We start from the raw sequence: 14,664 nt of genomic DNA on the forward strand, positions 1-14,664 counted from the left end.
AGATATGACAGGTAATCAGAACTTTCCATCATAGGAGGTAATATTTTGATCATAGTCTATTAGGCGAAAGCTGAAAGTTTGGGTTACCTTGTGCAAACTTATGGTTAAATGTATGATTTCCTTCAGGCTTTCCAATGGTTAAAGTCGCTTGCCGACTTTGTCTTAGTAACTCTGAGATCCCACACTAGGCAGCCCCCGCCTGACACTCACCGGTGATTCCGTTCTCCTCTATGTGGTGAAGGTCCAGGTGAACCCCCACTGTGAGCAGGTCTGATCCACAGACGTGGATTTCAGAAACACCTCACTTTGAGGAGAAGATTTATTCACACGAGGAGCTTTGCTCTTTTACAAGATGACTCATTACTGTATTCTATAAAATATTGATATTTACTCGTGGAACTCAAGGATGTCTGTACTTCCCTGAGTGACATTGGGCAAGTTATTTACTCCTCCAAGCCTGTCCCCTACCTGCAATATGGGGATAAAACCTGTCCCACCAACTCTTAATGAAGATACTTTAAAAGATTAATTAATTAGTTTTTTAAATTGTGATTAATAAAAGATAATTTCTAAAGCAAACTGAAAATTGTGCAACACATTCTAAGCACTAAAAGCCACAATGAGCCATTTCATTGATAAGAGCATCAAACTGGCCGCCACTGTGGCTCCACCAGGGCCCCACGAAGGCCGGAGATGCTCAGAGAAGCCCAGCACCGGCCAGTGGAGCGCACGGAACACTCACTCATAGGTCAGCGAGGGGACCTCCTTCTTTCCCTCCTTGGTTGTCAGCACCTCACGCTTGACCCCAGAGGTCACTGCACAACTGTCTTTGGCCAGAAGGTCAAAAATGTCGTTATTATAAACTTCCACTATGGAAACTTCAACCTTTGGGCTCCTCGACGGATTTTCTGAAATAAGCCTGGGAAAGAGGGGAAGACAAGAGACTAAACATCAGAGGAACTTAGATAACCCCTTAAAAACAGTGGTAGAAGAATGCCTTTCAGTGTGGCATGATCATAGTCCTAGAAAATACTCAGCACAGCTCGTGTGGTCCATGAGTGCAGGGCAGCGTCTCACCAACATCAAGATCGAGCAGGAAGAGGGGAAAGTCCTCTTTAAATTGTAGATGTGGGCCGGCTCGGTGGCGGAAGCAGTTAAGCGCACGCGCTCCGCTTGCCGCAGCCCGGGGTTCACCAGTTCGGATCCCGGGCATGCACCGATGAACCACTTGTCGAGCCATGCTGTGGCAGCGTCCCATATAAAGTAGAGGAGGATGGGCATGGATGTTAGCCCAGGGCCAGTCTTCCTCCGCAAAAAAAGAGGAGGACTGGCAGATGTTATCTCCAGGCCGATCTTCCTCACAAAGAAAAAATAAATAAATTGTAGGTGAAGAACTGTCTTGGGAACAAAGTTATTTTATTTGAGTTATATCTAAATCAACTATTTCAACCTTTGGTACCCTTGGGACTCTAAACACACGAGGTAAAGAAGCACGAGGAACACGGAACCTCGATTCAGAAATTACCTCACTGGAGTGTTGTCACTACACAGAAGCCCAAAGCAAGCTGCAGAGACATGAGGGTGTTTAGCACTTTTCCAGTAATGACATTCGTTTATTTTAAAATTTATTCTGTTTCAGGGAATATTGAGTCCTTGTAGAGGGCCTTCCAACCAAGCCCTGCCCGTGACCCCGGTAAAACCTACCCAGGCTCTTAACAAAACAACTACGCATCTTCCTTTGTTTCATCTTTTAAAGTACTATGTGCTGGCTGCAGACAAGTCTAAAAATAAAGATACTACATGCTTAGAGAAAAACCCCATAATCCACTCCAAGGGAGGAGCAACCACTAACCCTGGGTCTGCTTCCTCTCTTCCCACAACCTGGTCACCAGGAACAAAGACCCAGCGAGGATTCTTTTTCTGGAGTTTTTGCTTCTCTGACATTGCATGGGACAATCAATCTGATTTTGACTCTGTGCTTTTCCTGCCCAAAAGACATTCTGAGAGCTGGGCTGGGAGTCCAGTCTTGTGGACGTTGTGCGTGCTTGAGGAAAAATACTGTCTGGCTGTGTCCTATTCAAGCATTGCTGGAGTGAGCCTTCCATCCAGATCTCCAAGAGAGCTATGAATAAAATAAGCAATTAATGTCTTCTAGTGATAAACAATTAAGAAATGAAAAAGACTAAAATGAAAGAAAAATTAAGTTAAACTCTCCAGTAAAAATAACTGTTGGCCAAGAGTTCAGATTCAGATTATCCTCAGGATTGGGGTTTGCTGAGACTCCCCTAAGAAGAGGCACCATGTGAAAAGTGAGAAACTAGGTGAGCTAAGCAAGAGATTTACATCCCTTCCCTCTGTACTTCAGAGGAAAACCCACCTCACACACACAGACTTGACCTCGGCGTTGGCTCCATCCCTTTGTATGGCAGGTCATATCTTTGAGTGTCACAAAACCTGAATTATAAATGTCTGATCTACACAATACTAAGGGAGCTAATTTGAAAGATTTTCTTCCATTAAATTAAGTACTTGGTTTGATGAATGCATTGATTCATTTGTCCCACAGTATTTATTCAGTTGTTGGCTAGAATCTGTGAATAGTGTGGAAAACTAGTCTTCAGTCTTTGCCTCGAAGAAGCAGAATGTTCACCAGGCAAGATACACACGTGAACAAACTATTCTGATGTCATGTGATACGTTTTATCTAAGATGCATAGGCTCCCAGGAGATGACCAAGGGCAGGCACTGAGCCCAGAGGCGGGGCAGGGGGGAGGCAGGTGGACCCTCACCAGCCCTCCCTGACCACCCCCTCCAGGTCCTCTGGGCCACTTTCTGTGCTGTTCATCTAGTCCTGCCCGTATCCTGCTGCGTTGTCATTAGTTGTTTCCATTCTAGACTTGGAGGGCTGAAAATTATCACATGCGTCTTTGTATTCCTTGTGCCTCTGACAGTGCCTAGCAGGTAGAAAATCCTCGTAAATTTTATTGATAAGAACGACAGCTGAGATCAATGTAGAAGGATGCAGTGTTGGCAATCATGTTCAGAAGGAAGGAGAAGAGGATGTAAGGCAGAAAGACTCCCCAAGTGGCATTTTATTTTATTTAAAATGGCAGGGAGTGCATTCCTTTGATAACCTCAGCAATGTTGAGTAACATTTTTTAGGGTAAAAGGTTCATATGAACACCCTCTGATATCAGTACTTGAGGTTATTATGGTTCTCTATTTGGGGGAGTTGGACTACTTGCATTTTGCATTAGGCAAATCCAGACACACCCACAATATCACTGAACACGGTCCTTTCTGGATCTTGTCCACTTACGATTAGAAAACAAAGAGGTGGAAAATGTTCCATGTTTGCACTATTATTCTCATTTTTGCAAATGATGAGAGTGAGGCTTAGGGAGGTAAGCCAGGCCCATGGCCATTCAGTCGGGAGAACAGAGATTCAAACTTCCATGTGGAGGATTCGAATGCTCTGAACCACCATGCTCTTCAGGAACATCTGTAACATTTTGTTATAATTTCGCATGCAAGACTCACAACATTAAAAACCCACTTTAGAAACAAGGTAACCTAGGGGCGGCCCCGTGGCTTAGCAGTTAAGTGCGCGCGTTCTGCTACTGGCGGCCTGGGTTCGGATCCTGGGCGCGCACCGACGCACCACTTGTCCGGCCATGCTGAGGCCACGTCCCACATACAGCAACTAGAAGGATGTGCAACTATGACATACAACTATCTACTGGGGCTTTGGAGGAAAAAAAGGAGGAGGATTGGCAATAGATGTTAGCTCAGGGCCGGTCTTCCTCAGCAAAAAGAGGAGGATTAGCATGGATGTTAGCTCAGGGCTGATCTTCTTCACAAAAAAAAAAAAAAAAGAAAAGAAACAAAGTAACTTAAACCTGTCAGTGATGTGATTTCACTCTTGGTGAAGCTGTTTACTCCATTTCTAGATAGTGCTGACAATCCAAATGCTTTTCTAACTAATCTCCTTTCATAGAATTTTTAACCAGCTACAGTTCTCCCCTGAGTCACACAGTTTCCAGTCCTTTACGATCTGTGTGCTGTCCTCACGGGTCAGCTCCAGAACCAAACAGAAACAGGGCCCATTAAATGAACGCCCACTTTGAACTAACTGTACATTTACGTCTATAAATCCAGCTCAAGTCTGATAGACTTTTAAGCAAGCCCCCGGCTCACACAGGGAATACGATGACGCACAACTCTGAGACATGCTGTCAGTCACATCTCGCCCATCAGTCAAGGCTCGCTTCACTCCTGGGGTCTTGTCACAAGACGCGGAGAAAGCAGTCATGTGAAAGAAAGCAGAGGACTCCTCGGCTCCCCGCTGTTCTTGCTCGTTTCTGACTTGAGTTCTTGGCCTTTCGATCACCTCAACCCTGTTTCTGGGCCTTGAAAGTTTGCTTAGCAGGAAGAAGTTATTGGCCGATGACTTAACGATTTGTACCATCCATGCCACGTTTCTCTCCACTGACCTGGACAGTTGTGGGAGTTGTTAGCACAGATGCTGCATTTGAAAATGCTGAGTGAGTGAGTGAGTGAGTGAAGAAGGCTGAAGAGCGATCTGGAAGCTCCAGTGAGCACCAGAAGAGACTGCAATGGGGGCCTCTCCCCAGAAGCCCTTCTCTGCGGCAGACCTACAAGACTCTCACCAGCTCTGGGATCCTCCCAGAGGCCCTCTTTCCAAATGACGCCCAGGAAAGCCACACGCTGCCACGGCTCTGCCGTATTCTAACGTGGCCGTCACTTAGATTCCAGCTGGCGCGGCTGCTGCCCGGTGAGGAGTCCCTCCAGAAGAAGCAGACGACGCTCCTCACCAGCACCAGCCTGGCTGTGCTGAGAACTTCTGTGACTCGCGCTGAAGTCTCAGCCTCTTGAAATTCTGGAACTGAACCAAATGCTTGATGTGGTGCAGTGTCCCCAGAAAGAGGTCTTTGTTACCTGAATTGACGACCCTTTCCACATGCTGGGTGGGCTGCACTACCATTCACAAAAGTCCCACCCACTGCCAGTCCCTCCCCGTTGAGCTCAGAGAGGGCCTCTTGCCTTCTTGAGAGGATGAAATGAGAGCAGGGTTGACGTGTTCCTCCCAGGCAGAGTCACCAGGGCTGGCCATAGATCCTGGGCTGTCTCCCCTGTCTCCAACGAGGCACAAGCACATGTTCTGAGCGGCCGCTCTGAGCAGAGCCTCTCGCTGGCCTCATGGCCACTGAGATTTTCAGAATCGTTGTTATCGCAGCACAGTCTGGCTGGTCCTGACAGGTATGATCTCCTAGAAAATGGTCTGATTCTGAAAATCACAAAAGAAAACTGGAGAACAACAACTCCAGAAAATTGGGAAATATTTTGGAAAAAAATGTTTTTTTCAGAAGTAGTTAGTAGAAGTCCATTAATAAATACATCTGTTTATGCGCACTAACATTTAAAGAATATTTGTTTGAAGAGGCACCAAAATATTAGGCTGTTGTGGAGTCCTGATGTCTTTGTCTGGCCTGCATTTTAAGACATGGAAGGACTACACAAGGAAATACAGAGATAAAAACCGAAATTCAGGGGCATTGAGAGCACAGGGGGTCAACTGGCTCTGCTGCAGACCTGCTGCTGGAAGGCGTCTTCTCTCATGGAGCTGACATGTCCTTGGGAACACACAACATACGGCTGCAGAGTCAGCTGATGGCTCTTACAAAGTGCTGTGCAAAAAGTGACTATGAATATCTTGCAAAGTGACTCCCCAAAGGCAGTGAGGGTCACTGAACAAGCCAGCAGGGTGGAAGGTCAGCACCACGCGTTATTCCGGCTTCCCTGCCGACTAGGACCGCTGAGGGAACTTGTCACTGCTTTCTTTCTAGGAGTCATTGTATTGGTGAAACCGTGACAATGGCAGAGGGTCTCTTCTGGGAATGTGTGAATGGAACGGGAAAATCTTCAACACGCCCAGTTCGCTGTGACTCCTAAGAAGAGAACCAGATGTATCTACTCTTTCTATGGCAGCAGGAGGCAAGGAAAAGACACCAGCGGTCTTCCCTCTGCCCACTTCCCATTCTAGAACAGAAGAACCCCATCTTCTGCCCTCTCTTCACCTGGGAATTTGTTGAACTAGGGTCTCTTTCAAGAAGATTTGTCTTGACCGTAGAGTTTCAATATAAGTGTGCCATAAGAATTTCTAGCATTTGTGGTAATAACACCCAGAGTATTTAAACACGCGGTAGTTTTTAATGTGTTCTAAGAGGATTAGCTGTGACCTTCTGCAAATAGGGACTTTCTCTGACACACCAGTTCAGTATGCCGCCCACCGCTCACTTCTCCTGCACGGCTGTTGTATTTCTTTGCTCATCACTGCCCTCCGAGTACCTGAAGAGTTCTTTAACGGCTCTGGGGATGATTCCTAAGTCGCTGTGAGATTCCAAGGGCAGGACAGGCTCCTTTTTGTAATCTGGGCCCAACATGGTGTAGCTCTTCCCGCTTCCTGTCTGTCCATAAGCCATAATGCAAACATTGTACCTAGAATTCAAGACAGATTTCAGTACAGCAGCAGAACACACATTGGGTCTAGTGCCATAGCTGGATTCTACGAAGAAATCTTACTCAGATGAAAAACTTCCATAAGTTTCACCGTGTATTCCTCTGTTCCTCCATTCCTTATAAATTAGGCTTTCGTATAACTACAAGCATTTTTTGCATAATCCCCTCTGTTGCTGTGTGGTTGCACAATAGTGGATTAAATGATATTCCCATTTGTGCACACAGCATACATTTCAGCGACACCTGTTTCTCCCTGGTGTTCGACGTTTCCTCCTGGGAGACCACGGTGGGTCCCCTGTGCCATCACTCATGATCTTTATGAGGATTCCAACCCAAGCAAGACCCTCCTAAATTCCATTCATTCTAATTTTCAGTGCAGTATTGGAGTTGCCTCATGTAAGCTCATTGTCGTAAACTCAGGCTTCCTCTAACATACATGAAACGATACGCAAGTCTGCATATTTCCTTTTCAGGTTCTCAAAATATTTTTCCCCATTACATAGACGATTGCTAGCACTGCTGACTATAGTTGTACTTAAGATTATAACCTATTCCTGCTTTGTTATTCCAAGGGACTTGGGGTTTTCATACTCCTCGTCAACCAGAATGAGCGATGTCCCCTCAGTGAGCAGGCGGGCCTGCTCACTGAAATCCTACAGTCTGAGGTTATTTCACCGCGGCTTATTTCACAGAAGACAAGGACTATAGATGGATCCTTAGGTTTTCTTCCCGTTGTGTTATTTAGCCTGAAGTGTCAATGGGAAGATGGGAAACATTTGAAAGATTATTTGAAATAAGTTTACGACATAAATGTTTGGACTTGGCCGTGAAGGTGGGGGTGAGCCTGGCCCACAAGTGGCTGAACACCGAGCCCTGACCCCCATTAGCATCACCTGCCCAAGTGCAGGCCCCACCCTCAGGGATTCTGATTTAACTGACCAGCCTTTCATTAGACTGACTGTCAACCTGGTGTACCCCCCTCGAGTCATACAAACAAAGACTGTTATTTTGATAAAATGACTTTGAGGATTGGCACCTCGAACAGTGACACAAAAAGCCTTAGAGATCCAGGAGGCCTCGCTTTCCAAGGTCAGCTGTTCCATTCAACCAAAAAGACAAAGGAAACCATATGTTAGGGCAAAAATTGATCAAGGACCTCTAAGCTATTGTCGTGTAATTTCTTCTTCCAGAATTGAAAAGTCTTGGTATTTATAACGAAAACCCCACTGCATTCCACATCTCTTACACCTTCCCTGAAAGATGTACTTGCATTTCTGTGTGTGGGGAGGAATATCTTTGACTGCAGCAGATAAATGAGCTCTTAAAGGGGTCTTCCAAACCATTTAGGAATGTAGAGAGAAAAGCTCAGGACTTAAAATAATGCCATCTGTTTCATATTTATAAGGGAAAGGCAACTCTGGCCAACATCATTCAACCACTATGCCTTTTTTGTTTCTGGTTTGTTCTGGAGTCTGCTTACTTAAAAGATGCCTGCTTAAAAAAAAAAAAAGCCGTTCCTGCCATTTTCAATGGAAGAACTTTTTTTGCATGGATATAAAAATTCCAATATTCCAGAAGAAGAGTTGAAGCAGAAACTTCATCACGGTAGGAGGGTCGGCCACGTCAGTGTGTGCACTTGGAGACCCACGGGTTCCCCGTGCTGACCTGGCCTATCACACCACGGGCCTTGCAGGCACCTGGTGATGTTCTTCAGCTGCCACAGCGCTGTGGTTGGAAAGCAACGCTGTAATTACAGCTTCAATTTTGTGGAAGTTGGCTGTGCACGAGCCTTTGCTGGGCAAGCGCAAATTTGTCTTCTTCAGGATGCTGAATGTCACTTCTCCGCCAAACTGAGATTCTTCAAAATACCCGAAGTAGAGAGTCTTGGCTGATTGTGACTCAATTAGGTATACAAACCTGGCTCGATTTATTGCTAAAGAAGTAATCTCTATTCCTAAGTTATGACCCACTGCCTTTGAAATCAGCAGTAGTGTTTTCCATAAGCAGAAGGCTCATTCCCAAAGGGACAAATCCCTCAATCTAATGTTAACATTCTTAACAGACTTTTAAAAAACTCTGAAATGTGAAAAGAATCCCAGAGAGAAGGAGAGCAGCTGCCAACAGTCTTACGCCCACACACATGTTACTAAAACATCACTTGGAACCCAAGTTATCTGTACTCATTTCACAGTTATTCCCCAAATCATGTTTACTCCTTTTCCTGGCAGGCAGAAATATTCGCCATTAAGGGATATGGAATCAACATTGGGGTCTGGATATGCTCCACAGCCAGACAAAATTCTCAGACTCTAATGTTATATTCTTATTCTCTAGAGTGAATGAAATTTACTTACATTTACATGTAACTGTGATAATCGACCTTGAACATATTTTAACTCACCCGTCTAAGAGAGACGTAAGTAGAGGGCACACATCTTCAAATATCACTCTCTGAGATTCTGCTGGACCATAAACTCTGGGAGGCAAAGTGAAAATGATGCATTATTAGAAGAAAAAGAGAGCTATTTAGTATTCAAATACAGAAATCTGGGGGGAAAAGCATCCTTACGCACTTCCCAAGTAAACACCCCAACACAGTCAAGATTCTTACGTTTTCACAATAAGAGATTAATTCCATTACTTCTCAAGCTAACAGAAGTTAAGAGTGAAGAATTGTTTCCTCTGTTATAAAAACGTAATAAGCATAAGCCAAGTTATAAATGCTTGCAAAGCAGAAAGAAAAAGCAAGAAAAAAACAAAGAAAGGACACCATATACTTATCCTGTAACTAAATGAACTCCACTCACATGGGTCCAACAACAACAATGTAAAAGTCACACTCTGGGCAATATTTGATATGTAATACTTAATTTTTATGTTCAAGTTCTCAAGAACACTGTTTTCATAGGGCCAGTTAGTTCAGCAGAACGTTAATACTCAAAAGGGGACTGCAATGTCTGCTCTGCAAAGGGGAATCCGATGTGGTTCTGTGTTCATGAGCGTGTACAAATAAAGCTAACTGGGAAGCAACTTCCAAAAGAGCAGTTTCCTGCACACTTTGAAACCAGACTGGAATGCAATGATGAGCAGAGTCAGTGCCCGACTACCAAATACATGAAACAGACACTAGCTGTTAGTTGTATTTGAATCAAATGTGCTTTGATTTTAAGCTTGGTTTCCTGAAATACAGGTTTTTATCTAGCTGGAACCAAATTTTTCCTTCTTTCATTTTCAAAACGTGTCATAATGCCCAACTGATCCGTCATCTCTAGAAGTAGGATTAAGTTTAAACTTCAGGGGCATTCCTCATAAGACGTGGCATTCTCTGCCCGACCCGACTAGGAGGGCATTCAGAGCAAGTGCGATGACGCTGCGCTCTTAAATATACTTTTTAAACTTTTCATCAAAAAAAATCACCAGAATACAAAGCAGGAAGAATAGTGAATGTGTCCCATATGAGCATTGCTCAGACCCCACACGCACCCACGGCTGCCCTAGTTCATCTAACCCTCCCCTGCCCCTCGCCCCCGGGGCCCTTTGGAGCTGACCTCGTGTCCATTTCATCTGTAAACGTTTGTGTGTATCTCTAAAGGATGATGACTCTTTTAAAACTCATAACAACATCCGTATTATCACACTTTTAAAAATTAACAGTAATTCCTTAACATCAGCAAAAGAAGGGCAATGTTCACATTTATCCAGTTCTCTAATAAGTTTATTTTTCCCATCAGTCTTTAAAAATCGTGATTCACACAGGGCATATCCATTGCAGCTGGCTGACTGTTGTCTAAGTCTCTGATCTGTAGCAGGAGTGGCGAACCTTTTCTGAATAGTAAATAGTTGAGGCTTTGTGAACAACTGACTTAATGAAGAAACACTGGAGACTTGCTCATCAACATAAGGCGAAGGTCACAGGTCCCGCTCCCTGCACTGTACTCAACATGGTACTGGTCATTATAGCTGACACAGTGGACAGAACACAGCAATTGGTGACGTAAGAATCACAGAGGAGAAGGTAAAACTGACTACTTAGAGGGACAATAGCCATATGTCTGGGCAGTCCAAAATCAGAAGACAAAAAAATTACTAAATCTATAAGAGAATTTAGTAAAGTAGCAGGTTATAAAATTCATGTACAGGGGCTGGCTTGGTGGCATAGTAGTTAAGTTCGCGTGCTTCACTTTGGTGGCCCCATGGTTCGCAGGTTCAGATCCCCGGCGCAGACCTACGCTCCGATCATCACGCCATGCTGTGGAGGTGACCCACATACAAAATAGAGGAAGACTGGCATGGATGTCAGCTCAGAGCCAGTCTTCCTCAAAAAAAAAAAAAATTCATGTACAAAAATCAATAGCATTCACGTATACAAACAAAACGAGTTAGAAGATAGGATGGGAGGAAGATCCTATATATGCTAGGGAAAAAGAAAATAAAAAATGAACTTAATAAGAAATGTCCAAATGCTTTATGAAGAAAATCATGAAACATTCCTGAAAGACACGTTATTAAACTCGAATAAATGAAAAGATATACCATGTTCTTGGATAGGAAGAGTCAACCCCATGACGATGCTAGTTTGTCCAAAGTTAGTTTATAAACTTACCTGAATCCCCTCAATATACCATCAGGTTTTCTCTGGAGCTCGACAATTTGAATGGAAAATTTATTTGACAAAATGAAAGAGCAGGAATAGAAAGGAAACCCTGGAGAAATAAAGGGATGGAGACAGAGTCTGTCTCAGACATTGAATGTACTATACAGACACTACCCTTGAGTCATCTCGGTCTGGACACATGAATAAACAAGTAGACAGACCAGGAGTAGAAGAGAAAATCTAGAAATAGATGGATCTCTGTATGTGGCAATGAGCTCTGTGATAAAGGAGGCATCTCAGATTAGTAGGGAAAAGATATGTTTTAATAAGTGGCGTAGAGGTAACTGGATAGATATAAGGAAAAAGATAAAATTGGATCCATTCCTTATACAATATACTAGGATACATTCCAAATGGATGACAAGTTTAATGTGAAAAACCAAACCATTGCAAATGTTACAAGAACACATGGGTATATTCTTCAATAACCTGTGGCCTTTGTGACTATGGTTACATTAAAGGGAAAAAAACCCAAAAACATTTGCAAGGCTAAAAGATATCAGAAGCAAAGAAAAAATACAAATGACAAACTGGGAAAAATAGTTGCAATTTAAATCACAGACAAAAGGTTGCTCTCCCTAATATATAAAGTGCTCCTAAGAATAGAGAAGAAGAAGGCCACATTCCTTGTCTTTCCTTATCTTTCTTATATATTCCTATAGTTCTCCGTGTATTAAAAATCCTTTCTATATTTTTATAGAAAAACAACTAGAGATGTGAAGAGTTCATAGAAGAAAAGAAATGCAAATGACTCTTAACCACGGGACAAGACGCTCACCCTCACTCCCAGGAAAGAGCAGCTACAGAAACACCGTCTCTCACCGCAGGCTGGCTGGCACCCCAGCCTGACAACGTGCTCTGTTGCTCTGTTGACAGCTCAGCTAACCGGGTGGAGAAAAGCAGTCAGGCTGCTGGTGGGCAGGCGGCTTCACCCCCACACTCCATGGCCCTCCGTCAGCCCACGCCTGGCCACACTGAAGGGTTCTGGGGTTTTGAATGGCTCGCTCTCATTTTTTGCTCTACACCTCTGACCAATTTGTTCCCTCACTGGATGTCTTTTCTCTTCTCTGCCTGGTTGACTCCTGGTTAATTGAACTGTCCAGACCCAGTGCAAAGCCTGGCCCTCTGGGTCCTGCTGCACGTTGCCTTTCTGCACTCGAGGCTTTCTGAGTCCACAGTCTGCTGTGCGTGGTCTCCACACCCCATCTCTGACGGGGGGAGTGGTCTTAGCCTCCCACATCCCGCGTCCTGCCCATGCAGGAGCTCTGTAAACGCTTGAACCTGAACGACGACACACAGAAATTAATACAGACATGTGAGTCGGTCCATCAGAGCATAAAGACCCGTAATAAAAGATCACAGCCGGGAGTCCTCCAGCTTCCTGATGCAGAAATGGTGCTGAAAACAATAAAATTTACTTGTTATTTTTCTCATTGCATTTTGGGTCAGTGGCTGTTACTTTTAGTTTGCCTTTTTTTAAAAAAAAAAAATGCTAATATTTTAATTCCACTTAGGAGACAACAACTTTCTTCTGATCCTGGGCCCATTCATATTTTTCTTGACTAGTAAGAAGTGTACTTTCTCCTTCACACAAATTTATTTTTAAAAAGGAGTTAAGTGCTGAAACTGTTGAGATTTTTCTTTCAGAATGGAAATAAAATGTTTTGACAGTTGTTAGTTCCGTAAAAAGCTGTTATAAAATAAACAATGTTCTGATTTCCCAAGACCCATATGCTCCTACTGTTATGAAATGAGACAATCCCGAATCCCAGACAATATCCCCCAGAATAAATTCTACAAAGATTTAAATTCAAGTTCTTCCTTCTCACTGAGATATACAGCAAGTTACACAATTCATTTATTTTTTGTTCAGACCAAACACCACAGTTTAGACCATTCCCTTCAGTCTGAACACCCTCCATGGAGGACACTGAGACAGAGTGTTCTGAGGAGAACACTCACTCATGTCTGAGTTAACGGGGCTGGTCCTCTTCCTCCTTCCCCAAATCAAGGTCCAGATGGCCACTGGCAGAACTTTCCCCGCCCCCAGGCCCCTGCCGGTTCTCCATGCTTCATCTCAGCAGCAGCTGGTATAACACACAGACCTGGACGTCGCCCCAGAAAGACCTGTGACCTGCCTGGGCCCCATCTCTTCCCCTGCAGCGCCCTTCCCGGGAGTTCTTGCGAAGGTTCAGTGACTTAATTTGCGTGGACACGCTTGGTGACATCTAAAGTGCTACATGAATATAAGGTACATCTCTAGACCTGCCTTGTTACAGGGTAGGCGGAGATGATGCAACTCGTTTCCTCCCCCCATTCCCCACATTAGTAACGCTGGATGAATACAACCAGAAATGCCGCAGAACACACAGGCAACCCTGGAGGAGAGAAGGGAAGGGAAGGGAAGGTTTGGGATGAAACAATGAAGAGGAGACCAGAGGTTGGAGCAGGAAGCCTGGGCTGACCCTGCAGCCACCAGGCTGGGTGCAGACCTGGACAGAAGCAAGGGGGCTTGCAGGCTGGGCCTGCCCTCTGGAGACGGGAGATGTGCCACAGAAGGGACATTGCCTCGTAAATCCAGGTACTCAAAGGCTGGCCTGGGCCCGGAAAGGTGGTCCAAATACAGGTAAGACAGTCTGCTAAGTGCCCCAGGCTCTCGACTGGGGCGAGTCTCCCATGAGAAATCACACCACACACCCGTACAACACACGGATGTGGGATCTGAACTGATAGAGAAATCCCAAACTCAGAAAGTTACATAAAAACGGGAGGCCTCCTGCTGAGAATCCCTGGCCTCAGGGGGCAGCTCTCTCAGACCAGTCTGAGCCTGCCCCTCTCCTGCACCCTCCTCACCCCACTTCTTGGAGCCTGTTCACTCCACCCTATGAACAAAAACTCTCTTTCCTGACCCTGCAGAGGCTCACAGAGCTCAGGTCAGAGGGCCTCTCTCTCGGCAACAGCCCCTTAAATCCCTTTCCTCCCTGTAATGGTCCTTTCCAATAAAGTCTCTCCATACGATGTCTGGATTTGCTGATTTGACAAAATAAACTGAAAGGAACAGCATTTATGCTGTTGGCAGACTTCTTCTCAGCAGCAACAAAGCTGGGTGATCAGGATTCACATCTTCAAGTGCTGGGAGAAAAACAGCTCTCTGCCTACATTTCTAACTGTGGATACACGTCATTCAAGGCAAAGAATGCGTTTCCCACTGGTTGAAAGAATATCACTGTGAAAACCACTGAAGGATGTACTTCAGCAAGACAGAACTTGTCCTCAGCAAACAGCACAGGTAAACCACTGAGCACGTCCATCAGTGAGTGTGACAGTGGTTGTTAAGAAGGAACCAGAATCACAACTCCAGTCTGAGAGGTTTGAAAAGAAGGCGTCTTGCCTCCTATCAGATGGACTCACACTGACCGTTTGCTCTCTCTTGTGATCTCACGGATCAGAAAGCGGGGCAGGGCCAGGCC

At 44.7% G+C, this 14,664-nt stretch overlaps 1 protein-coding gene across 1 annotated transcript in view; it reads right to left on the minus strand.

Annotated features, from left to right (window-relative positions):
- KIF25 (kinesin family member 25) overlaps positions 1-14,664 on the minus strand; it is a 50,883-nt gene that overhangs the window by 4,654 nt on the left and 31,565 nt on the right. Inside the window, exons 9-11 of the mRNA XM_058533992.1 lie at positions 8,942-9,016; positions 6,370-6,519; positions 743-919 (exon numbers count right to left, since the gene is read on the minus strand). Of these exons, the coding sequence (XP_058389975.1) occupies positions 743-919; positions 6,370-6,519; positions 8,942-9,016 (402 nt within the window). The remainder of the gene's footprint in view (positions 1-742; positions 920-6,369; positions 6,520-8,941; positions 9,017-14,664) is intronic.

The sequence above is a fragment of the Diceros bicornis genome, chromosome 39 (genome assembly GCF_020826845.1).
Source record: "Diceros bicornis minor isolate mBicDic1 chromosome 39, mDicBic1.mat.cur, whole genome shotgun sequence".
NCBI lineage: Eukaryota > Metazoa > Chordata > Mammalia > Perissodactyla > Rhinocerotidae > Diceros > Diceros bicornis.